Raw genomic sequence first — 26005 nt, 5'->3', positions numbered from 1 at the left:
GTGGGGAACAAATAAATTCTTTATCCTCGGCTCTGAGCTCATGAGAACAGTTTTTGAATGGGTCCATTTTTCAAATTGCTTATTCATCACAAGTGGACAAAGGTGTGTTGAAGGTCAATAAATAGTGAGGCACTGTTAACATGTTAGCACTGATTTGAATATGTGCATATATATGTCTGCGTCAGTGTACTTGCATTGTAGTTTATAATTGGGGTCCCCGTGGGCTCCATCACTCTGATTTCAAAGAGTCTTGCAGGCAAAGACAAGCTGTATGTCACCTTAATGGAGCCCTGAGGTTCTGAACAGCGGGTAAGCTCAGACTCCCCCGGGGAGTACACTGTGCCGCCGAGCTGCTGTTAGGACACATTAAAGTGCAGCTCAACCAAAACACTGAGGCAATCCGTTAGATAACAAAACCCTTGGCCTCCAGCCCAGCTTCTTGAAGGCTTACATGTTGAAAAAGACAAGAATAAACAACACAATTAGTTATTACCCCAGCAAGCTTCCTTTACAAATGTTTTATGTTTGTTGCTAAGTAACTTTGTTGTTTTGATCTTGGGTGGGAAAGTCCAGTTTATTGGGTTTTCAGACCAGACGGATGAACGGTGTCTACAGGAGGATCCCTATATTTCTCGTCATTTTATTCAATTTCCATGGAGACTGTTTACAAGCCTCTCAGTGATGAAAGCTTAGTGACTCAGTCGGTTCCTGCTGAATGGCTCTGCACCTCCACACTGGCCCCGGGTCAGAGAGTGACAGCGTGAACCCTGAAAGCCGTGAGACTGGGAGATTTAGAAGAGCTCTTTGTCAGTTAAATCTGACTTTTAACGGCTGCAGGGATGTTGAATTGGTCCACCACTTTGGTCCACACTGAAATATTTAGCAATTAAGGACAGATTTAGATGAAATGTTGATTGTTCCCAGAGGATGAACATCAGTGAATTTGCTGATCCTCTACCTTTTAGTTTTAACTGTTATTTATATGGTTTTACAACTATTCTTGGGTGCTACTAGTGGTGGTGAGAGCATGCTAACATGCTAAGCTAAGATGTGTTACAGTAAAAGGTCCTTCAGAGGCTTGTCGCTCTTGAGTCTCTCCACCTTTATTGCACAACTCAGTCCCGAGTTGCCAGTGACTCACACCTGAGTCCCGTGGTCAGGTCATTTGTTTGCACAGCAACAATAACATTTTTCTTTGCAACCTGTCATGCAATTAATCAGATTGCCCTTTTGACCCTATGTGATGATATTTTCGAGAGGAGTTTTACAAGGCCGAACCCTAATAAAGGTTTTTGACATCACACTTTAATTGTCTCTGATGGTAATCATCACTCTTAGCTGCTGTGACTCTGTGTATCTGGTGCAGAATCATCTGAGAGTCAGATGTTTGACAGCATGAAATGTGTATATCATCTCATCAGCGATGCAGAATAATCACATTTTAATGTGGGCTATGCATGATTAACCAGTAGATATTGCAACACTCATTTTCCTTTTCAAATCAATGGCAACATATGAGTATCCAATTCTCAGTTCTTCAAATAAAGTCGCAGTCTCCTTTAAAAAAACCACACTGACTTGTGCTAAAGCTGATATGTCTGTCCAAGTTATGACTCAGGCATCTGTCATGTGTCCTGCACAGTCCTTAAAAACAATTTTTCTGCAGTGACTATATTTTCCATGTTGAAAAAAAAAAAAGTCCTGAAGAATAATAATAGGTCAAATCTCTTGGTGGCTTTTGTTTGATATGGCACCATGTATTTATTGTTAATACAGATCAATAGTAAGAGGTTTGGTTAGGGACAACAACATGTTGAGAATAGCTCTGTGTTTTGCTCCAACTGTTTGCTCTCTCTCTGGTCCTCCATGCTGACTTATTCACGTGGTTTCTTACGCTGCATCAAATTCCACCTCAGGTGCTACATGGCTGACGTGCACAGAGCATGCAGAGTTGTGTCGGTCATACCATCTGTGCGCATGTTTTCCCAGGGTCAGACATGCTGCCATGATGCTCTTCTATATGTGGCTCACATGTAAGATTAATTTCATTTGGAGCAGATGGAGAAGGCCACAGGTGGTCAGATATAGTCCATTTTATCATATTGTCTACCAATAAATGACAACATTTCAATATCAGTGTATATGACGTGGTAAAAAATATGGTTACGCATTGATGCATCAGTGGTAATAAAACTAAGAAAAGATAGTATAACATTATAATACCAATATAGGTCATTCATTCTGCATAATAATCTACTTATACCTTTATTTCTTGCTACATTTTTGCATACACAATCATATTTTTATTAAAATTAAAAGAGATTAAATGGCATGACATTAAAAAAATAAACAAAACCAGACACAAATATCAAAGGATGGAGAAATAGAAGCATAATTATACCATATGTACAAGGCAATGCTTTAAGCTGCGGTTAACGTTTATTTTAGCTCTGAATAGTTCCTCCACCACGAAACTAATGCACAATCTCAGGTGCTTGCAGGATCTTATGATGAGCTTCTATAACACAAAGTCTATGGGATGTCGGCCATCACTGTGTTGTATTCTGTGATGGACACACCTGCACATTTGCGACCTTGTCCCTGAGTATCGATACCGTGTGTCCTCTCAGGCGATGGAAGACAATAACTCAGTGTTGCTGTCACTGCCAATATCCTAATTTGCTATTAGTTAGGGATTACCACCAAAGAGAGAGAGAGAGAGTGGTAAGCCCATGCTTAGCCAGAGACTGACCTGAAAAGCGTTGGCTCTCTCTCCCCCACTCCTTTGTATATTCCACTTTTATATTTACATGAGTGAATATGTAAAAAAACAACAACCACACACAAAACAAAACAACACTGACACACAACACGATATAAATGCATTATACTGTGGTTTTAGCCCCAGTCTGACACCACAGCATGCCTGCATTTACATTTCACTCGACAGCCTTAGGACTTAGGCCAATGTAGTGCAGTCGCAGCCAGCCATTATGTAAGAAATGGCGCTGTAGAGACAACACACTCACTAAATTAAACGACAGGTTCGCGCCAAGATGATCTCTTTATAGGATTGTCTTTAAACGAGAGGGGTTCGGCAGCCAGCCACTTTCCCCTACATTTCCACTCTCATGTCATGCACATACCGGGGGCCGGTGATGCCTATAGAGTTTCCTGAATGTAGATTGCTGCTCAACCTTATCAACCAGGAATTCTGTTTATCTTCCCGCTGTGCGTGGAGGTTCCTCTTGGTGTGACAGTCAGATGTTTACACTTAACATAGCCCTGGTAATATGGGATTAAGCCTTATACGCTCCCTTGAAGTATTAACAGCCCAGACACGGACAAGCAAGTGAGCAGCGGTCTTATTAGTCAGCTCTGACGAAGACAGCCGGCTCTAAGAGAAAGCCGAGCGTATATCTGGCCCTTGTGTACTCAAATCCTCCAAAACAAAGCATCCCTAGCTGCAGCACATGTAATCTTGGGGGGATTTATTCATCAGATAAATGCCTTAGTCTTCATATCATCCCTCGTCATGCTTCTATCTTGTCTGTGTGTTTTTGTACAATAAAAATGCTCCACCTGAGGTGAGTCACAAGGTTGTCAGTGGAGAGCACAGGCAGCTCTGCACAGAGATACAAACAGCGTCTACATGTGAGACAGGATTACACTGTTACCATGTGACTGGCCTGCCCTTAGACAGACCTCTAACAAAAGACAGGCTAAATCTATCCAGGACAACAACCTTTGGCCCTGAACTCTTCAGTGTGTAAACAATCAGACAGTCATCTATCTATCTATGAGTTGATGCAGCAAAACCTGCTGCAAGGACGGCGGATTCTGACCTTGGAGGTACAAGCACCGGCGTCTTCGAAGGTGTTTCGGATTTGATGTTTTAGTGACCGATGCAAAACTATGACTTCTCAGTGGAGTTATTACATCAGATATTTGTGCACGGACTATTTAGCAACACGAGTTTAATTTAGACCTGAAAATATTTGGTCATGTGATCACCAAGATCCCCACTGACAGATATGGCACTGATAGGCTAGCCTACTGCACGTGATAAAGTTTCAGATCAATAATAAACACGGATGTTCCTGGTAAATTTGCTGATGAACTGTCCCTTTGTCTGCTCTTCCTCTTCTTCTGCTCACAAAATGTCCCTCTGCTATTTTATGTCCTGGTCAAGCTGTAAGGTTGTCATTGTCATTCATACACTGTCATCATTGTGCGCCTTCCTCCTCTGGCGTAGCCCCAAAGTCTGGGCCCTGTACATCTGCAGCCTCAGTGGCCCCCATTATAAACATTTAGTGCAAAATCTGCACGATCATCATCATTTTTAAGTCGTTTCAAGCTGAATTACTGCATAAAACTTTCACCCTGAGGTTTTACAACAGTATGGGACATTATGTGTGTTACAGTTTTTTGGTCTTCATCCACAACATTCACTATTTGCACATGTGATCAATGCAGAGATTCAAATATATTTCTTTTCGATTATATTTCTGCTAAAAACATCATAGTCTATTCTGTGCTTTGTCACTGCTTAGATTTGACTCCTACACCTCTTTATTTGCTCTAAATGCTGTAATGTATTTGTCGCATAATAAAAATGGATGAATAAAAGATCAATAAAGTTGATGAATATGTTTTTATGCAAGGAGCAAATTGCACCATAACTGTGAAATGTATAATTTTAAGTTTGTAAAATGGATCTCCAACATGATTTCTGCCTGTGAGTTGTAAAAATAAAATGTTATTAGTCATATTATGTAATTGTTACAAACATGTCTTAATGATAATGCTGAGGTTTTTCCCTGCAGGCACGTCTGCTATGGTGATTAGACAAGTTAGACAAACAAGTTAGACAAAGCTCTCACTGCCCCGTGTGTGTTCAGCTACTTTAGATTCAAGGATGTTTTTTTGCACAGCTACAAACCGTGAGCGTCCAAACTTGCATTTTGTGTTTTTTTTTCCATTCACTTTCCTGTTTCCTGGCCTTTTCACCCTCAGGCATCAGAGAGCAGTTGTCCTACTGACAGAGTTTTTGTTCTCTGCAGGGTGAAACCATCACTGAAACTTAACGAGACTTGGTGGCGACTGACATAAACTGTTGTGAATAAAAGCACGTGCGGCATAAAAATAAAGAACAAAATAATCTTTTCTTTTCTTTAATTGAAATTGCGTGCACTTTCTTCATCAGTTGCACAATGCTTTGCTTCATCTCTGGTTCAATAGGAAAAAAACAACTGCCTTGGTTTGGTATTTCTCAACACCATGTGGCTTCACTTCCTCTTTTTAATCAGTCATACAGTTAAAGTTCAACTCAAGGGACTATTCTCTCTGTATTAGTCATGTGACCTTACTTTCTGTGCACATCTATTGTATTTATTAGACTACCATATTTGTGTTGTATATTAAGTGGTTCAGTGTTATTTTGGTTTATTACATTTAATCAATTACTGATCTCCCTCATGATAACCTTCTTACTAACACACTGTTGTTTGTATTTGTGGAAACCGTTTGGTTACACCTACAGAGACACCTCACCTGCAATAAAGGAAATACATGTGCCACGTGGCTGTGCCACCTGTTTGGCATAGTTCCTGCTCTGGATTAAGACAATACTGAGCCACAGTGAACTATATGCACGAGTCCTGCAGACATGTGCTCCATTGGCATAGATTAGAGGGATTTTATGTTAGATAATGATGTTATAAACTATTAACTAACTTCTGGTTCTCCAGGTGGTGAAGACACTAGAACATAATGATCAAGAGTCAATAGTCATAACAGCTGCCAGCTGCAGTCATACAGGCACAAGATGCTGCTCTTATGTTGTCAATGATTCTTATAACCAACAGACTTATCCAGGTTTTCTGTTCCTCATCTATTGTAATAATACATGTATAAATGTTATCGACCACTAATAATTCGTCCCACATGTGTTGTATTCTTTACACCTTTAATCTAAAATAGGGTCTTCTCAATTCTTGATTAAACATAACAAAAAAATAAAATAGGCTACCTACAGATAGCATGTAAGTAAGTTAATGAATTGTCAATAAATGCTCCAACAGTCCATCAAATCTGCAACTGTAAATGTTAAGCTGTTTATAATGGATCTGGTCCATATGTCCTGCAGGACTTTAGGGTGGTCAGACAGTTTACTGGAGGGGTCTGCAGGGAAAATGAAAGAGAAAGAAAAGGACTTACTGTATACACAATCTGTCGATACAAAAGTCTGAGTCCTTCTAAATACCTGATCTAAATGACGTAACCAGTTAAACATTAACCATAAATCCGGTAATTACGTGTCTTAAAAACAGTTATTTACTGTGTAGTTTTCATAAAATGGCGCCATGCTTGTTTTAAATGGGCTTTACCAGTAGTGTAGTATGCTATTAGACGTTCACGTTGAACATAGGTGCGAAATGTTCCCTGTATTTTTTGCATATCAGCGTGAAAGGCAGCAGTCGAGCTGCAGCACGACCTGCGAAGAGTTCATCGATTTTACTGGTTATTATCAGCCAGACCGACAGAGAATCAGGTGAAGGGCGGACCGAGGGCGTCTGTCGCTTTAAGAAGTTGTTGCATGGAGAAGCTGGTGATTTTCCACTCAAACCAAACTGATATTAACGCGCACCAGCTCATAGAAACTATGATCTCAGAAAAATAGATGACATTGTCAAACTCAAGAGCGAGGAACAACAGGCTGCTTAGAGAAACTAGGAGGACAGGTAACCCAGCATCTTCATCACATATCACGTCAGTAAATCAGGTTTATTGTGTTTTTTATTCAACAACTGAAACAAGAGATGGGATAGAAAAACTATGAGTGTTTTTAAGGTAGTTTTAAAAAAAAAAATATTATTATTTCCCTTAATTGTGACATTTAATTAACACAGTGTTTTATTGTTGGGCTGTAGATTCATTTATTCTCTGATATGAACTGGCCACACTTGCTGTTTTTTTTCTTGATGACATGATGCTGTGTCCTAATTGTTTCCTCGATGCTTCCGCTACATATAGCTACATATAAATATAAATACAGAGAGGAGGGAACCCGCGTTTTAACCTCGCCGTAAAAACAACTTGAGTAAATTATCTGTCGGTTATAAAGAAAAAGCAGCTTTTGGCCTTTGAACCCGCGGCTTCCTCTGTTTAGAGCTGATAAGACCATGTTTCTGTTTGATCATCTTTTGGAGGGCTGCCGTGATGCGTTCAGGCGCATCCGGACTCCACAGTGACATGTGGAGAAAAAAAAGCTCCAGGTGCAGCTTCACTGTGAACAGTCCCACTGAATGAATGAGTGGCTGAATGGATGACTGAGTGATTATCTGTTAGTCACTGTGTGGGCCTGTAGAGGTGAGTCTGCTGAAGTACAGTAGGTCTGATGAACTAATACGTTTACTAGCTTATATCTTCTGCTTACTGGTACATACTTAACCTACTTCCTCCGTCTCCGCCCCGTGCAGTCAGTGCATGATTGATTGAAGGGTGTCCTCTAATAACCCCAATCCGCCCTCTCAGCAGGATGAAAAGCTGAGGTCCACATCCATCCACCTGTTTGAGCTGCTGCAGCTCAGAATAAAGTTTCCAAACTGGGTCTGCGAGGAGTTCTCTCTAAAATGAGGAAGTGGTTCATTTGTGTTCACAACAATTTAAACCGATTATTGGTTGTGAAAATGCAACTTTCCCAGTTAACAGTTCATAATTAAGGTCATAATATATATATTTTCAATATATATTGAAAATAAAAATGTATTGTAGTGTATCCACTGTGTCCAGACTGTGAGCATGGTACAATGATAGTGTTTTTCCGGCTAAACTACTGTAGGAGATAACATTTTCTGCATGCATCCCCTATCTCTTCTCACAGCATTATCTTCACATACACACATCTGCTCCTGCATTGACTTTAAAGCCAATGCACAATCAAATCTATTTACTTTGAAGACTGGATGGCGTCGCTGCAGCTACCATCAATAGAAATGAGATCCAGCCTCACAGTTGTACTCAACAATAACCCAACCTTTCATGTTTAAGTTGCATAAGTTACGGACAAACACAAGGTTTTAATTTTATTGAGGAGCACTGTTTGATTTTTTTTTTTTTTTTTTTTTGAGATTTTTTTTAAGATGAGCAGCCACATGAAACAGGCTTCCTGTCTCTTGCAGTGTCTCTGTGAAAAGTTACATAACCAAAAATAGTACACAGAGCATGACACGAACCAAAATACGGCATAGTGCAAAGCTAGAGCAAGAGGTGTGAAAACTGTGCGTGTGTTTGTATTTGTGTGTGCAGCTTATCATCAGTTGATCCTTGTCCCCCCCCCATTTCACTGTGTAAATCCTGCGGAGGAATTTATTGGTTTTTAATTGACTCTTTAATGCCAGACCTCGTCAGGACCACTGTGAGAGCTCAGAGTAGTGAATGGTGTCTAAACAAACCATAGACAAGCAGAGGAGACATATTTCCTTATTAGGCATTGTTATAAGCTGATACTGTACTGGTTTACATTTCCCAGATAACAAGCCACATGTCACGAGAGAATGGAGGACAGTGATTCACAATGTCCCGCATACCAGAAATTATCACAGCATACTCATGAATAAAAATAGTTTTCACACAAAGATGCTTGGAAGTGGCGTGGTGATGTTATGAGGGGCTTGTTATGAAACCATGCTTCATATTTTAGTGCTGTTTAAGTGTTTGTTTAAAAAAAAGAAAGAAAGAAAGAAAGAAAGAAAGAGAAAGAGAGAGAAAAGGGGCAGTTCAACTTTCTCTTCTGTCTTCAATTCATCCATTTCCACCAGATCATAATTCAAGACCAACCCCCAGTGTTAGAGCAGCCCAGCCTTTCTCTTCCACTGACTTGTCCTCTGTGTCTCCAACATGAATAAGGAGTGTTGTGTGCCTGTGTGACACACACTCATCCCCACCACTTGGCTGTGTGTATGTTTGTGGGCAGGGAGTAGTGGGAAGTGGAAATTTACAGTCTCCCACGTTGGTACCTGAGTTGTCTGTCACAGCGAGGCTGCGTCCAATCTCCACTTTGGATTTAATTGTCTTTAGCCAGGGGGCGGGTCCTGCTGTCAGCTCCACTTCTTGTGACCCGTGTCGGCATAAAGGCATTCAGTACAGAGGAATGGTGACAGCTGAGAGACAGGAACGCTATACATAGTCGCAGCCATGAAGGAAATGTAAGTTTTCTATATTGCTTTGCTGGACTTGGTTTTTCAGGGTGTGTGTTTGCTGAAGTTTGTCTGCTTTTTAAAAAAAAAAAAACTGTTCAAAAGCAGATCAGTGCTTTAGTTGATGTTGTAGGACTTGTGATTTGTCTGTGAAAGGTTAAACAAACAGAGAAGGAGGTGCAAATAGATTTTATTGTTGTCTTTGTGGTTTATATTGACAAGAAGTGGGAAAGAGTCAACGGGTTTAATTCAACATCACTGAGGATTGTAGAGGAACCGATGTGCCAAGATTTTTTTCTTTTCTTTCTTTTTCTTATATGGTTATGGAATTTTTCTGTGATGTACTGTATGTCTGGGTTTTATCACAAGGACAGTTTGCCTTGAATCTTATCTGACGGCCAGACAGCCCCCCCTAACGCCATGTACTGTAGCCAGGTGAAAGCGTACGCTGAGCAGACAAGAGTGAAAGAGGGGAAGAGAGGGGATAAAGAGAGAGAGAGAGGGAGAGAGAAACAGGATGAGAAACAGAGTGGGCAAGAACTGATCCAGTTATGTAAGGAGGAGGTTTGAGAATGGAAACTGGTTCAAGTTGACTTGTCATGCATAACAGGAAGAGAGAAATCCCAGAAAATGATGGGACGCGGTGTGTGCACACACACGGGGGATGGAAGAGTTGTTGTTCCAGCGTTGATTAAGTGAGGAGACACATAGTTCCCAGGAGGAATGTGAGAGGTTTCAGAGACCTCATCATGCAGTTGTTGGCAGAAATGCCCATTCCTGAGAGGTGAACGCTGCCACGATCACTGAGATGATTGTTATTTATTTTTAGGTTGGTATTTCTTACCACTTTTTTTTTGTTGTTGTTTTCCTGTTTGTTACCAACAGATTTTACAATTTGGTTTCAACAGAAATGAAACTGGGGTTAATTTTTTGGAGGCGTGACACTTTTCTGTACAAACTGTTCTTTTTTATATACGAGCTTCTGAATTTATTTTGTGGCCCCCTAAAGAGTTAACGAGAAGTGTCAGCTTCTTTAAAAAAAAAAAAAAAAAAGAGGAAACCTGCCCCGCTAGCATTACAGATAACACCACTCTGTGCAATTAATTATAGCTTTCTCATTGTTCCTCTTTTGTTCTTTATTGCATGGCAGCTGGGAGCTTAAATCACTATCCGTCTTGACAAGTCTTACATAGTCCTGTCCTGTCCTAGAGTTTCTTGTCTCCTCTTTGGCTCATGTGGGGAAATGGGATACTTTGGTCTGTAATAACAAATCCTGTCTTTCTTGGAAAGACGGTTTACAGTGTAAACACTCTGTGAACTTAAGCCGTTGTATCGTCTTGAGAGCTGCAGCCGGGGGCTTTGGGAATGCAGCGGGATATCTTCCTCTCTAAATTTGGATGGCGGTGGTGGGCTGGCCCGTCGGTCGCTGATAGAGTACATGCAAGTGAAAGCTAAAAGAGAAACTTTTCTTTAGGTTCAGACGAGGTCCGAAGGGCGTGTCATCTCTGAATGTTCACTTCCTTTTCCTTCGGTGACAATGTGCCCCCCTCTGAGCAGAAACGTCCACCCTGAGACACAGAGTGAAGTTAGAAAACAGGACTACATGTACAGCTAATAAAAAAAAAAACACTGTTGCGAATGTGCAGTTTTGGTTCTGTAGCGATACCGTTTATAGCCTTGATATAAAATAGGTATGTTTCTGTTATCTATACACTGCCTGACTGAATGAATGAATGACTGATTGAGGCAGATAAAGAAACACTGTGTTTATTCTGCCTGTATGTCGTAACAGTTTCCATTGTACATATACGTTTGCATATAGTTTTTACTTGCTAATTTGTCTTCGCCTCGCGTTTATCGTGAATCAGCTCTGCTAACGTTTCCCCAGACTAAATGACCTCCATGCTTCAGTCGTTCAGATTAGCAAGATTAGCGCCATAGTACTGTGTATCATGTACTCACACAGCACGCTGTACCGCAATCAGGAGACAGCATTAGCTCCTTAATGCTCCGCTCTATCTGTGTCTTATCCCTCTCACCTCTGTCTCTCTCTTTCTCTCTCTCTCTCTCTATCAATGTGTCTCATTCCTTTTTGCCGTCTGCAGCATGGCACAGAAAGAGAAGCTCCAATGCCTGAAGGACTTTCACAAGGACACCCTGAAACCTTCACCAGGGAAGAGCCCAGGCACGAGGCCCGAGGACGAGGCCGAAGGCAAGGTTCCTCAGAGGGAGAAGTGGGCTAGTAAGCTCGACTTTGTTCTGTCCGTGGCCGGAGGCTTTGTCGGATTAGGAAACGTGTGGAGGTTTCCTTACCTTTGTTATAAAAATGGTGGAGGTAGGCAGAAGGAAACACAACAACAACAGCTGGCACAATGAAATCAGGGTGTGGTGTGAGTGACTGTAGCCAGAGGAGCTGATGTGTCCTGTGTGTTCCTGTATCTTCTTTAGGTGCGTTTCTCATCCCCTACTTCATCTTCCTGTTTGGCGGCGGCCTGCCTGTGTTCTTCCTGGAGGTTGCACTGGGCCAGTACACCTCTGAGGGAGGGATCACCTGCTGGGCCAAGCTCTGCCCCATCTTCACTGGTGAGCCGAAACACACTGGAGGGTGCACAGATTCACACACAAAAATAGAGACGGTTCTGCATCACAGCGTATAATCTCCCCTGACGAGATCATTTAATATTTAATGCTGAGTAAAAGCCTCATTTTGTCCCAAAGAGGATTCTGCCCTGATTCTCCTTCCTGTTTCAGTTCAGTATTCATCATTCAGACATCGCGTTGTGCTGAAGCCAACAACAGCAGCAGCAGCAGCAACAACACCCTGCTCTAACAGCCCCCCTCCAGTATAATTGGACCAGTCTTACTTCATTAGGGTGGTTTGTGTTGTGTATACTACATTAAACAGCGAAGCCGAGCAAGGGCTGAACGATGATGAAGTACTGAACATGTAAAATCCCGGGGGGGATGAATGATATTAGTAAACTCTAATACCACTGTGACCCCGAGGTGGAACATATACAAGCATACGCACATGTTCACGTAAGTGTACGAATGCAAAAAGCCTCGTGCCTGAAGGCGATCCAAACTCCAAAACATAAAGTCATCCTTGGATCACAGATTTGCTGTGTGTAATGGATTGATGAGTTCTTGGTTGCCACGGAAACAGGCTAGCAAAAAAAAAATCAATCAAGTTGCCTAGCAATGGGTATATACCTCCTTATGCAGGAGATCTGCATGAAAATCCCATGATCATCTTTGTTGACATGGAGCTGCAGTGAGGATGCACTTTTGTTTTGTTTAAGCTTACAGGGAATTATAAATATTTGATGTCCCTGGTGACAGTGTTGTCAGGCCGGGGCTCTCTCTTGACTTGAAATCACCAACAAGCGAAGCTACTACTACTACTGTCGGCCTGCTCACTGCTCTACGGTGCAGCCCCCTCCCCTCCCCGCCCTCCCCCTCCCCACCCATCTCTACCTATGAGTGACAGCTGTAGACAAGCACTAAGGCACCGCTCCCTCAGCAGCTGCCGCGACGCCCTTACTCATGTTCACGCGAGTAACGTCACATGAAAAGAGAGGAAACTGCGCAGCAAAACGATCCTCTAGCAGCTGCCGACAGTCTCCGCTATTCAAGGAACGATGAGGCTGCTGTCCGTCCATCTGTCGCCGAGTCTGGCACAGCGGAGCGGAGTCCACAAGTGGGGCGAAAAAAAAAAAAAGCTGTCCAATCACAAAATCTCCTGATTTGTTCCTCCCGCCTTAGTGGATTTTTTTTTTTTATCACACACACAGTGGATGCCTGACTTTAATCAACACACACACACACACACCGACACAGTGTAGAGTCCACAAACACACACCTGTGATAGCATTGACTCGTCTATCAGTTTGCATTCGGTAACTATGCAGGAATGAGGAGGTGGGGGCGACAGAGATGATGAGTTTAAAAATACTCCGAAGCAGTGAAGGAGAACCGGGGATTTCTGTGTCCAGGTCCGTGGCAAAGTCATCTAAAAATAGCAAAACAACACTAAGGACATTACAACAGTAGATAGTGGAGTCAAGCTGGGGAAGTTGATTAAGTGTTCGTTGTAATAGCCTTCCCCGAAAAGTTGCTCAACAGCAATTCTTCATCTCACTTAATCAGTTTAATTGTCCTCCTTTACAGAGCTATTCAACAACCAGAGTGTAGATTCTGCTGCACATACACCCAAACACCACACAGACACACCCTGAAGTACACACAGTATTTTCATCTCCTGTTAAAGTGACTATAGATGTGTGATTTATATGTTATGTAATGCTGTGAAAGGTGTTGGAGGTGTAAATAGGCTGATGTATGCAGACGTGTTCCCTAAGATGTAATAAGACTGTGTTATTGTTCACTGCTTGTTTTTGCTGCCCCCAACTGGTGAGAAAAAATCAGATGTTGCAGGTGTAAACTAAGGCAGCACACAAATAAAACATTATTAGTAAAATGTGTTTCTAAGTGTCTTAAGAGTATAAGCTGATATCTTGACCTGTCCTCTCTCTTTTTCTTGTCTCCAGGTATTGGCTACGCGTCCATCATCATCGTATCTCTGCTGAACGTCTACTACATCGTCATCTTGGCCTGGGGTCTCTACTACCTGTTTCAGTGCTTTCAGCCGGAGCTGCCCTGGGCAAAATGCAAGCAGCCGTGGAACACAGAGCACTGTGTGGAGGACACAGTCCGCAAGAACAAGACCCTTTGGCTGGCAGCCAACATTACCAACTTTACCTCCCCCGTCACCGAGTTCTGGGAGTGAGTATTCACTGACAGCATGCCTAATGGACACACACACACACACACATGTGCACACATGAATACACTAAAGTAACACTGCCTCTTTATCGCGCTTGCGTAAGTGTGTTTGTACAGGCACAATTCCTGCAAAAGCCAGTTTACTTTTGTGAATGCGCTTTTAGTTCTCTGCCAGTATATTATAAACTCTATTTGTACTGCAACTTTTATATGTTGCACGCGGCTCAAAGTTTGACTCGAGCTGCCGAGCTGAACTGAAACAACAACTGGAAATCTCTGTGGTTTTTATGCTCATTTACTTTCTTAAATGTTTGAATTAAATGACGATCCATCAGAAAAACTTGTACGGCTTATGCAGTGTCGGACACTTCTAAGACTCCGGCTTCAAAGCTTTTCCAAATAAATGTCCTCAATGTTTTTATTGTAGCGTGTTTAGACTCGTGATAAGCCGCAGGATAGCAATGAGAGGCCAAAAGCTTCCTTGGGTGTGTTTGCAAAATCTGCAAGATAACTTCTACTGTTTCAAGTCCCACAAACTGCCATTAACCTTTGCCTCCGTATCCTCTGCAGACGCAACGTCTTGAGCATCTCCTCTGGGATCGAGGACATCGGGCCTCTGAAGTGGGACCTGGCCCTGTGTCTCCTAGCAGTGTGGGTTATCTGCTTCTTCTGCATCTGGAAAGGAGTCAAGTCCACTGGGAAAGTGAGTGCTGAGGCGTATACACATCCTGTAGTTATTGTGTTGCCTGGATGCTGTTTGGCCTTTACTCTTTAGCCCAACAAGTTGGTGACAAAACACTGTTGCTCAGAGAAAACCCTCAAGCTTGGAAACAAGGTTGATTTACTTGATGTAGAGACACAAGCCTCTGTGCTGTCCTGAAAGCTACTTCTTGGCCAGACTTTCTGTCGGCTGTAAAGAGTTGACTGCCACTCCTTAGCTCTCGCTCTCTCTCTCTCTCTCTCTCTCTCCCTCTGTTTCTGCTCGAGGGACAGAAACTGGGCCTGAGCCAGCAGGAGAAACTGTTCGAGGAAAATGATTAACCCTATTAGGAACTATTTGTGGGATTAGTCCCGTATTAAACACAGGTTCCATTGCTGTGAAAAGTGTGATTTAAAAAGATCACCAGTAATGTTTAACCTGATGGCAGTCCAGAAAATGAAGCCTTTATTCAGAGCTGCAACCGCCTCATGTTTTATTGGGCATGTACGTACGCCATCTCAAACCCCCATGATGACTTCACCCTGCTCCGCTGTTCACAGATCAGGGCATAACAAGAACAATACTTCTTTTGTGTGGCACTAGGAAAAATATGAGCAAGACATGAAAGGTTAAAAGAGAAGCAGAGTGTTTATTCCGTTATATTGCAGGGTTGATGAATCATACGTCTGTAACTGTTGTTTAGTATTTTGGGCTAATAATTCCTTCATCCTGTCCAGGTGGTGTACATAACAGCCACTTTCCCCTTTGTGATGCTGATTGTGCTGCTGGTTCGTGGTGTGACCCTGCCTGGGGCGTCTCAAGGGATAAAATTTTACCTTTACCCCAACCTGACCCGTCTGCAGGATCCAGAGGTACGATCGAAAACTTTTGACATTTTCACATCTGTCGGTATGAGAATAGTACTAGTTTGACATTATTTTCCTTTCTTGCTTAACTGGAAACAGTTAGTCTGTTTGTGCTAACATCTCCATTTTTATTATTTATCTGAACATGGACAACAGAGCAACTGACATCATTGTAGTGTAGATGATTAGTTTGAACGGTGGACTGATTAGAGTTTAGCGGTCAAAGGTCAAAGCTCTGGGTCTCTGTGATCTGTTTTTATCGTTTTATGCTGCTAACTGCTTTAACTATGATAAAACACACTTAAGACCTTTAATGTGATTCTCTTAAAGTGTTCTCAGCTGGTTTCTGCTTCTTTTGTGTGGCCAGAAAATAGTCAAATCAAATTTTATGCGTTCTTAGCGTAACCACATTAGGCGTACTCTTGATTAGCTGGCAGTGAAGACCTCACAGTGAATCTTCCAAAACACATTTAATAATAATGTTATCCAATTTGGAAAATTGAAAATGACTGGACCTCCTCCCCCTGTCTTCCACAGGTGTGGATTGATGCAGGGACCCAGATTTTCTTCTCCTATGCCATTTGTCTGGGAGCCATGACTTCACTGGGAAGCTACAACAAATACAAGTACAACTGCTACAGGTGAGTTGAGTTTCCGCAGGGCAGGGGAGGGGGGGGGGCGGGGGCAGTGGGACTGTGGTAGTGACAGCAACTCGTGTCAGAGACGGTTGCGTGAAGAAAAAAAAAAAAAAAAAAAAATGGGAACTTCGGTTCCGCCTGTGTTCATTAACAACCTCCATGACATATGTGTGACATAGGGACTGTTTGCTGCTGGGAGGCCTCAACAGCGGTACCAGTTTTGTGTCTGGCTTCGCAATATTTTCCGTCCTGGGCTTCATGGCACAAGAACAAGGGGTGGACATTGCCGATGTGGCAGAGTCAGGTACGAGGGTCCAAGGTGATGGCAGCAGCGATGGTGGGCGCTGTTGCCAGAAAAAAAAAAAAAAGAGAAAAAAAAAGCCAATTGGAAACTTGACTGCAAAATTTAGAAAATGGAAAGAAAAACAAAATCCAGTCTTTATTTAAGTCTCGGAAACGATGATGCTGAAATGTAGAGGTATCGGGCAATTGCAAACTCCTTGAATAAAAAAAGCCTGAAAGAAACAGAATTGTAACTTCAGTGTGAAATGCAGTGTGGTCCACCTTTTTGAGGACAGATTACATCGCACTGGGTGATGTAATAATCGGAGACGCTGTGTTTTTTTGTTAAGCACACAATGACCTGCGGTGTTACAGAGCTGCTGCACTGGGCCATCATCATTATCACAGGTCCTCATTGGCACCATTGTGCATCCTCATGTGCCACATTCAACCTGCTCATGCAATTTGGTAGCTTAACATCTTTTTGACGCGGAGACATTGCTATATGAATATTGGCACCCTTCTGTATGCACCCTACTCTACTCTATGTGCTCTGGCACCTTGAAGTGATATTTCTACACTGCACTGTAAGCCCAGTTCTGTTAACAAGCTGTGGATCTCCTGAGCGAGGTTGGATGTCTCCGCTTCTGTTTCTGCCTTCCTTTATTATACTCTCTATGTGGACTTTGAAGGAGATGCATCTTCTTTCAGCATGCTCGCTATGTTGAGTTCAAATTATGCCTCCCGCTGTCTTTGAGACTGCTACTGTGTGAAATCACAATCATGTATGACAATGACAGTAATTCTGTGACACAGACACACATTGAATGTACTTACATACAACGCAGAAACAAAATTCATTAATTCAAACATTTTTTCTTTACTTTTTTTTTTCTTTTTCTACTTTTTTCTACTTTTATTTTTGTTTTTACAGCTGTTCAATTGAGGCTGTAGTTTATATGACTGTTGACTCTGTGCCTCATGATCTCCTTGTGTCCTGTTTAACTGGTTTATCTGCTTTATTTACATTAGATAAGATTCAGCTTCATTGTTATTGCACCAGTACAACCAGTACACCAGCACAACAACATGCAGTTAATCATCTTACAAGACAGTAGCAAATGCTCATTTAAAGATGGACAAATATGACGTAATGCACAAAATGAATAATAGATCATCGGGGTTGTGTAGGAAAAAAGGATGTAACAGTACACAACAACATGCATAGAATGAAAAGCAGCTGTGCAGCATGGACAGAACCTCATAAATAAGGTTTTCTGTTTATTTTGTAGACAATGTAGATTATAAGCTAGCGTTTAAAATGTACATTTGAATACATTTGTTGATATATGTCCTGCAAGTAAACACACACACACACACATAGAGGACACACAGCACTCGAGTAAACCTTCCAACCAAAGCATCAACACGTCAGTCCAGTTAAATTTATCACTGTTGGCCAGAGTAGATCATATTTCTTGTTAATTATGAGCAGTGACAGACCCCGATCAGCCTCTCTAGCGCAGTCTTTACGTGATTTTTTTCCGATCCGCTTACAGTATGTCGTCCAAGCTGAACCCAGGTAGAAATATTAACTCTGTCCTCTGCCCCTTTTCCCCGTCCCCTCTCTGTTCTCCTTCCAGGTCCTGGCTTGGCCTTCATTGCCTACCCTAAAGCTGTGTCCATGATGCCGCTGCCAACGCTCTGGGCCATCCTCTTCTTTATCATGCTGCTGCTTCTGGGCCTCGACAGCCAGGTCGGTATTCCCACAACGACTCCGCTATCAAGCTATGTACAGAATCGTTCTTTGGTGTAGTGCCCATTAGTTTCACACAGACACCACCCAGGCTCCCTCTGGGTTTGTTGGCTCCTGCCACCACCAATGTGTAAAACACATTTAGTGTCTTCTCTAAACCATATCTCATGTCTCCAAGGTATCAAATTACTGACAGACAAGTAATGCAGCCTGTTCCCACAAAGGCATTTTACTACCACACTTGACTGCACCGTGTGAAGATTAAAGCCCCCTTAATGCTCCGTAATGCCTCAAATTAAGGTTTTAGAAGTTGATAGGCATTTGCCAAACATTTATTTTAGAAGGAGCCATTGTTATAGCCTGTGGGTTATTATCTAGCTAGGAGGCAGAGCTTTGATTGAGACAAGATAATCTGAGTAGACAAAACAGAAGTGTACACTGGAGGGATTCTTCAGCTGTATCACATTTCCTGCCTCCAAGTGTAATTCTACTCTTGTGCTAACTCAGTCCTGCACATGGCTGGCAACACGTTTCAGCAAACTGTGAGATCGGGCCAATCCTGTGAATTTGAGCACATGTAAATAGTTGCGCGAGTGCAGCTATTTGGAAAAGTTGCCAATGACAGTCTGTGTGTGTGCATGCGTGCGTGTGTGTGTGTGTGTGTGCGTGTGTGGGTGGATGAGTGCATTTTATGACCATAAATTTCATGCAGATTTGTTGTCTTGAATGCTATATATTGTTAAGATCACTCTCACACACATGCCACTGTTATGTAAGGGCTTTTTGTTTAGTCTTCACATAGAGGAGACAAAATGTCCTTGGTGTTTAAAGACACTGTAGCCTAATTTGATATATGGGAACAATTTTGCAGCTCGTAATTAAGGGTAATTTCTCGTAGTTAATTTGTTACGACATTATGTAGATTATGAGGCGACACAATGAGGAGGCACGAGGGAGCAGGAGAGACACAGACGGGGAGAAGGGAGATGGTGCTTTCATTGTTGTTTTGTTTCTGTTGTGTCTTGGTAGCAACAAACCAGCGTTGCAGAGAAGCCTTGTTTAAATTCTCATTACTGACCAACAAAGACAGCTCTCATTCTCTAATCACTGGTTTGCAGAGGGGGGAAGAAAAAAAAAAAGTGCAGCGTGCAGTGCACACAGGAAGAAACACTGATTGTTTTTTTTTCCCCCCTGAGAACTTCCCCTGAAGTTGCTTTTGTCTCCACAGTTTGTTGAAGTGGAAGGACAGATCACCTCCATCGTGGATTTGTATCCAGCGCTCCTCAGGAAGGGTTACCGGCGAGAGATCTTCATAGCTGTGATGTGTTTCATGAGCTATCTCCTGGGACTCGCCATGGTAACGAAAGTAAGTTCACCAGCGGTCTCGTTCAATTGAGCGCCCTGCACTCTCACTTCTGCCGCTCATCCTGTTTAGAAAAGGAAAAGCGACTCTCTGTGCATTCGGATCAACAGCAGAGATAACGCCACAGACTTTCCACTTGCCTGTTGGCTGCTTCATTGTTACAACCAAATATGGCTTCCTACCACATTCACCACTCACATCCTGTGTGTCTGAATGGAACAAGCTGGAATGCTGTTTTCCGTTTAGCAGTTAACTGTTCTTCAATGACGTCTCAGCACCTGTTGAACTCTGCCTTTATTGGTAGAGTGCCAGCATTCTTGTGCACCTCTTTCAGCACCCCCACTCTGCTTTAATACCCCCTTCTATCTCTGTATCTCTCTTTCGTTCCACATGATACACCAAAGAGATAATTGATGCATTTTTTTTGTCTTTTCTCTTTCCAGGGTGGCATGTATGTGTTTCAACTCTTCGACTACTATGCAGCCAGTGGTGTGTGCCTTTTGTGGGTTGCATTCTTTGAATGCATTGCTGTAGCCTGGGTTTATGGTAAGTGGAAACAATTCTGGGTGATAGGTTTTCTGTAGTGTGTATAGTGTGTCCGTGTGTGTGTCGTTTTTCAAAGTAATGATGCTGAAGAGCTGGAGGGGAAAAAAAGCACAAATGATCTCTATAGTGGTAAACAAAGGTGTCCTTGTGGTCCTTTCCACATTACTACTAAATAAGTTTAACTGCATGCAGGGGTGTGGTGAGGGGGAGTGGGGTGGTTTAACAGACTGTGATTGGCTAGTCCTGGTTCCCTCCTACAAGATTACGCCCCATCATTATTAATGAAGGAAGAATATTAAATCAACCCTGCATCTTTTAGTAGTAAACTAGTTTACTCAACGTGTTACTATTTGTGTGAAGCTATCTGGTTCTTTTGATTGCTTTAAACCAATTATAAGACATCACTCAACAACTACTATGTATTACACTCACAATAGCCCTGCTATTCAAAATGCCTGTGATTGAATCACTCAGAGCAGTAGCACCTCCTCACACTTTGCAGACTCTCTGTCCTAAACAATGTGGACCCCACAAAGGGTCGTAAGATAAATGTAAGGGAAAGCCAAACGACTTAAGACCCAGAGAACATAATTTTTCAACTTCTTACCATGACTGATGGGATCCTATAAGTACTCTGACAAAGTTAGAACAGTTTTGTGTATTTTACGTGATAGATTTGAGTGGTTTTGTTGGTCTCTGCACTCTTCACGCTAGTCTGAAGAGGCCTGGTTTTGTTTTTGTTTCCAGGGTCAATGAACCATACACATAACGTCCAAATAAAATAGATTAGTAGAGTTTTGTGTTATGATAGGCCTAAATGATCACTTTCAGTTACTATAAATACTTAAAAAGGAAAGATTAAACAATTTGAAGCGTTTACTGCTCATAGACATGACATTGCCGGGTATAAAGGGTCACAGACCCAGTGTTTAAATCAGCAAAGGCCCAAAGTAGCTTCTGTGCTTTGTGGCTTGTTTCATTTACTTATTGTGTTAAACCATGGTAAATAGGCCAGAGATAGCCTAGCAGGTTAATTGCATCTGATATTAAAAGAAACTGAAACTGAATAACAACATAGCCTATTGATTACAAGGATGCATATCAGCACATTTGAGGCAGGAAAAATACATGACCCAGAAAACAAGTGTCAGCTGACAACGATACAGTTTGCAATATACAGCATATACTGCAGTTTATGGCAGACAACAGCAATAAAAGGCTCATAAACCTGCTTGTTTTCAGTGATATTATGGTCAGTGTGAAGTTACAAAGCAATAACACGTGTACCAAAGAGACAGGTGATAGCTTATCCTACAATAATCATCCTACTGACTTACATATGGAAGCGCTCATGTCATTCTGTACTGTCTTTGTGTTGTGTAGGAGCTGATGAGTTCTACGACGCAGTTGAAGATATGATTGGCTACAGACCAAACCCATGGATGAAATGGAGCTGGACCATAATCACTCCTGTCCTCTGCATGGTGAGGGATCAGTTACTTTATTGTGGCGTAAGGTTTGGAGATACTGTTGTTGAGGGCATGTGACAAATGTTGATAGTTGGACTTTCAAGGTCACAGGGCGGTGCACAACTTGTACTAAAAGCACCGTGTGTTTGTTTCCTAGGGCTGCTTTGTCTTCTCCCTGGTGAAGTACAAGCCCTTGACCTATAACAAGGTGTATGAGTACCCTGACTGGGCCATCGGCCTCGGCTGGTGTTTGGCCTTGTCCTCCATGATCTGCATCCCAATGGTGATGGTCATCAAGATCCTGCAGTCTGAGGGACCCCTGATCGAGGTGAGCCGACACAACCCCCCAGTGCTTCCAGAGAAATAGTTTGGCCTTTTTGTTCATTAATAGGCCTTTATTTTCTTGCAAGATGAACACAAACAGCACTACTCTAATTTCTAATATAAACTAGAACCTGGAGATGGTTAGCTTAGCTTGGCTTAGGTTAGCAAAACACACAAAAACAAAACAAAACAAAACACCCACCACCACATCTTCAGATCACTAAGTACAAAGTTCAGTGCCATGTTGTCGTAATTATTCGATCATAAATCTAATCCTGCTCGCACTTTGTTATCCGCCACTCAACATGCTAGCACATTCATTTGCCACAGCTATTGCATGGGGGATAGTTCAACATTTTGGCAAATTTTCCTATCACCATAATCCCTATAGTCATAGCAGTAGGTTCATTACCTTTAATTATCAGTGCATGTTGTTTTGAGATCCGCGGGGCAGAGACGTGAGCTGCTCAGCAAACACAATGGAGGTGAACGGTACAGATCCCCTGTCCCTCAAAACTCATCAAATACACAATCCAAGAACTCCAAAACGCTTTTGTGGACAAGTTGTGATCTGCACATTCGCCATGCTATGAAATAATCATGTAACATTATGTAACATTACGACACACGAAGCAAATACTGCGTTTTTGAAATCATTCCGCCCAGCAGACGTGTCTGGAATGTAGTTCCAGCTACGCATTTGCCTCGAAAACAACTCTGTCTCATAATGTTACATTAAATATTTCTTAGCATGAGTAATGTGCAGGTCACAACTGGCCCACATGAGCATTTTGGAGTTGTTGGATTGTGTATTTTGATGAGTTTTGAGGGACAGGGGACCTGTACCATTCACCTCCATTGTGTTCGCTGAGCAGCTCGTGTCTCTGCCCCGCAGATCTTAAAACAAAATGCACCGATAATTGAAGATAATGAACCTACTCCTATGACTATAGGGATTATGACAAAAGGCTTTTCCAAAAATGTTGAACTATCCCTTTAAGGGGTAGCCAGGCACAGGTTAGCTGTTTCCTGCTGCCTCCACTGTGCATGGTGTCAGTTTCCTACTTAAGGAATAAGCCTCTTTTCCCTGCAACTAGCACTAAGCAACCAGGCTAGCTGTTTACCCCTGCTTCTGGGCTTTATGCCAAGCTAACACATAATCTGCGGGTGTTTGCAGTAGCTGCAACCAGGCTAGCTGTTTACCCATTCCTCCAGGTTTTATTTAAATTTTATTTATCAGATTGCAGCATATTCCCTATGTGTTCTCAATATTTGTATTTTATTTTGATACACTTAAACTGCATGACATGTAATAAATGCTACCAGTCAAATCTGTTAGGACACTCTTGATTTCACCTAAATGGATGAATTAGTTACGTAACATAAAAGAGACGTGCTTCACATCGAGTTCTGATTTCTGCCGTTTTAGATTTGATAGCTGTCACTTTGAGCTCTAAACTCTCCCACTTACTGACGATCATTAATCTAATCTCTCATCTCCTTCCCTCAGAGGATCAAAGCAGTGGCAGCCCCGGCAAAGTCAGGCGTGAGCTCTCGCCCGAAAGAGTACAACTTGAAGGGCAGCGAGCTGACACAGCCCCTGGACCCAAACGGGAACAATGGCTTGATCAAGCCCACCCACACCATTGTAGAAACAATGATGTGAGCGCTCTCTGTGAGAGGAATAAGATTGATGTGCTTTCTGTGTTATTATCATATTTGCTAACTTTGATAATGGTAGGTTTACATTGTCGAATATATTCACATTAGAGATACTCTGGTTTGATTTCTATGAAGAGAGTTATATATTATTGTTGTAATTTTTTTTTCTCTTGTAATTTTTTTTTTATTTTTTACTATATCGATATTGTTGATGTTACAATTGTTGTTGCTGTAGTTGGCACTGATCTCAGTTTAGGCAGTATTTTGAGATAGAACATGTTCAATGTTTACTACCTTTCTGTTGATTCCTGGAGAGATGAGGAATTTGCTTATTTTGGTGTAATAGAAGAAAAGATTAAATTATCACTTCTCATAAATTCTAAACACAATTAACCACGCAAAAGGTAGAAAACACATATAAAACACCCTGACGTGATTGTGGCAGTCTCATTGCCCGAGATAACTTCTAATCTGTTGCTGTTGTTGTTTATCCCGCAGTGAAAATGAATGTACCTCCGCTGGTGGCGGAAGCTAATAGCCACCCACATCTCTCAGAGTACATATCCATAACTTGTTCAGTGGCTAACTGCATCATGTACAGTTAATGTAGACAACCTTTTAGTTACAAGTTCAACAAGGCCTTGGCCAAATACGGTGAGAAATGCATTCATAAGAAGAATCATCCTCAAAAAACGACTGAAATAAAAACAATTAAGAAGAAAAAATAGCTAAGTAAAGAGGAAAGAAGGAGAAATGGGAAGTGGCATTTTTAGAGTATTTGTACACTGCCTGTGTGACTACCATAGTCAGTCCCAGTGCATTTATTGAAACCTCTCTTTGCACTTTATATGTCGTTTCACCTTTATTGTAGTATTTGTTTTTACTGTTGCAGGGTATATTGCAGTTACATTTGCAACAAATTTCAGGAGGAAATATTTTTAGCTTCTAACTTTTTGATATTGTAAACTTAAATATACAGTATCTAGTTGTCTCCATGCTAAGACGGTAAATCCGACTCTTGATTCATAATTAGTAGTAGGACCTGTGAGAACATCACTTAAAGTTAAAGCTTTTTTTTTCTAAACATCCTGACAGCTCTCTCCATTGTGCTCATTTCAGTAGCAGAACTACCACTGGATTCTAGTTTCTAATGTTCACTTTAGACATTTGTATGTAGAGTTTGAATTGTTTGTAAATCACATATGCCTTTTTGTAACAATTTTATACTGTACATCATATGAACATCATGACTGATTAATTGTTTTACTGAAAGCTCAGAAATTTCTTTTCTAAATATGGATTACATTGTGGGCCTGGATTACATTTCTCATGGCATTCTCTGCTCATTCAAAAAAAGCATCAACGAAATTCAAACAACTCGTACAGTTAAATGGAAAGTCAGAGGGAATCATTATTCTGAAGCATGTGTAGGAGTAACCACAGTACTGTGCTGCTCAATCCATAAAAATCTCGTGCTACTTGGAAATTCAAGTGTACCAAAGTATTTTTGTCTCACAGTTGTCCCCATTGAGATGCACATTGCATCATTCTATAGAGATTACAAAATAAACATCTTTTTCTTTGGATTTGTTTGTGTCTAATTCTTTCTTTGCTAAACAAGTCAGAGTTATTTATACATAAAGATGCATGCACAATGATGCATTAATGAAGTACCGGACTCGTTCTGCACCTAAAGCCATCGGTAACGCTTTATATTAAGGTCCTTGTAATAAGCATTAGTTAATAGGTAATAAGGCCCTTATAAGTGATTACAAGATGCTTATTAACATTATTATGCATTTATAAGACTATATATGCATTAATAGACTCATTATAATATAGTTAATAGCAGACTATAAGAGATTTATAATAACTTATAATAAACTTAGTTAACTGTTTGTTGATGCTTATGAACATTAATAAAATCCTTATGAGTATCTTATAATTGTTCATAATAACATTACAAACACATATATTGACTCAACTAGCCCAATCATTATGTCTTTATTAATCTTAAGGTCTGTGTAATAAGCGTTAGTTAATAGGTAATAAGGCTCTTATAAGTGCTAACAAGTATTAATAGTCTCATTATAATATAGTTAATAGCAGACTATAAGAGATTTATAATAACTTATAAGAAACTTGTTAACTGTTGATGCTTAAGAACATTAATAAAATCTTCATGAGTATCAATCTAACCCAACCATGATGTCTTTGTCATGCCTTTATTAATCTTTTTTTTGTTTGATACTTTATTGCTCATCTGCGTATTATAAGTTTACTTGTTTACAGTAAACTGTGCTTTTTGCAGGTACTGGATCTAAAGCGAGAACAATGTCTTATTAAGGCTGATAAATCTTTTATTATGCATTTGATTTTGGTTTTCAGAAAGGTGCGTCGGAGGAGAAGAGCAG

The 26005-nt window shown here is 41.3% G+C and overlaps 1 protein-coding gene across 3 annotated transcripts; it reads left to right on the top strand.

The window, feature by feature from the left end:
• The first annotated feature begins 6684 nt into the window (after window positions 1-6684).
• slc6a6b (solute carrier family 6 member 6b) lies at window positions 6685-25177 on the top strand. Of its 3 annotated transcripts, none has more exons than XM_085782296.1 (14): window positions 6685-6743; window positions 11306-11535; window positions 11649-11783; window positions 13751-13985; window positions 14556-14688; window positions 15423-15557; window positions 16089-16192; window positions 16369-16493; window positions 18115-18227; window positions 19456-19593; window positions 20034-20136; window positions 21520-21620; window positions 21763-21933; window positions 23440-25177. In XM_085782296.1, exons 2-14 carry the CDS (start codon window positions 11307-11309, stop codon window positions 23593-23595), a joined length of 1878 nt encoding a protein of 625 aa, XP_085638422.1. In that variant the 5' UTR covers window positions 6685-6743; window position 11306; the 3' UTR covers window positions 23596-25177. The 3 variants fall into 3 exon arrangements, with proteins under 3 accessions (XP_085638422.1, XP_085638419.1, XP_085638420.1); XM_085782293.1 differs by having other exon boundaries at window positions 6685-6771; XM_085782294.1 differs by lacking the exon at window positions 6685-6743 and adding an exon at window positions 9144-9209.
• Window positions 25178-26005: the final 828 nt, after the last annotated feature.

This window comes from Trachurus japonicus, chromosome 7 (genome assembly GCF_045865225.1).
Source record: "Trachurus japonicus isolate A0001 chromosome 7, Traja_1.0".
In the NCBI taxonomy this organism is placed as follows: domain Eukaryota; kingdom Metazoa; phylum Chordata; class Actinopteri; order Carangiformes; family Carangidae; genus Trachurus; species Trachurus japonicus.
The sequence above is the reverse complement of the archived record's forward strand: the minus strand, read 5'-3'. Positions and strand labels throughout refer to the sequence as shown.

Excerpts from the sequence above, each read along its gene's own strand:
- slc6a6b (XM_085782294.1), top strand. Across the intron at positions 16,193-16,368 it reads TACAAGTACAACTGCTACAG|GGACTGTTTGCTGCTGGGAG; the intron begins GTGAGTTGAGTT and ends TGTGTGACATAG. Across the intron at positions 20,137-21,519 it reads TGCTGTAGCCTGGGTTTATG|GAGCTGATGAGTTCTACGAC; the intron begins GTAAGTGGAAAC and ends TGTGTTGTGTAG.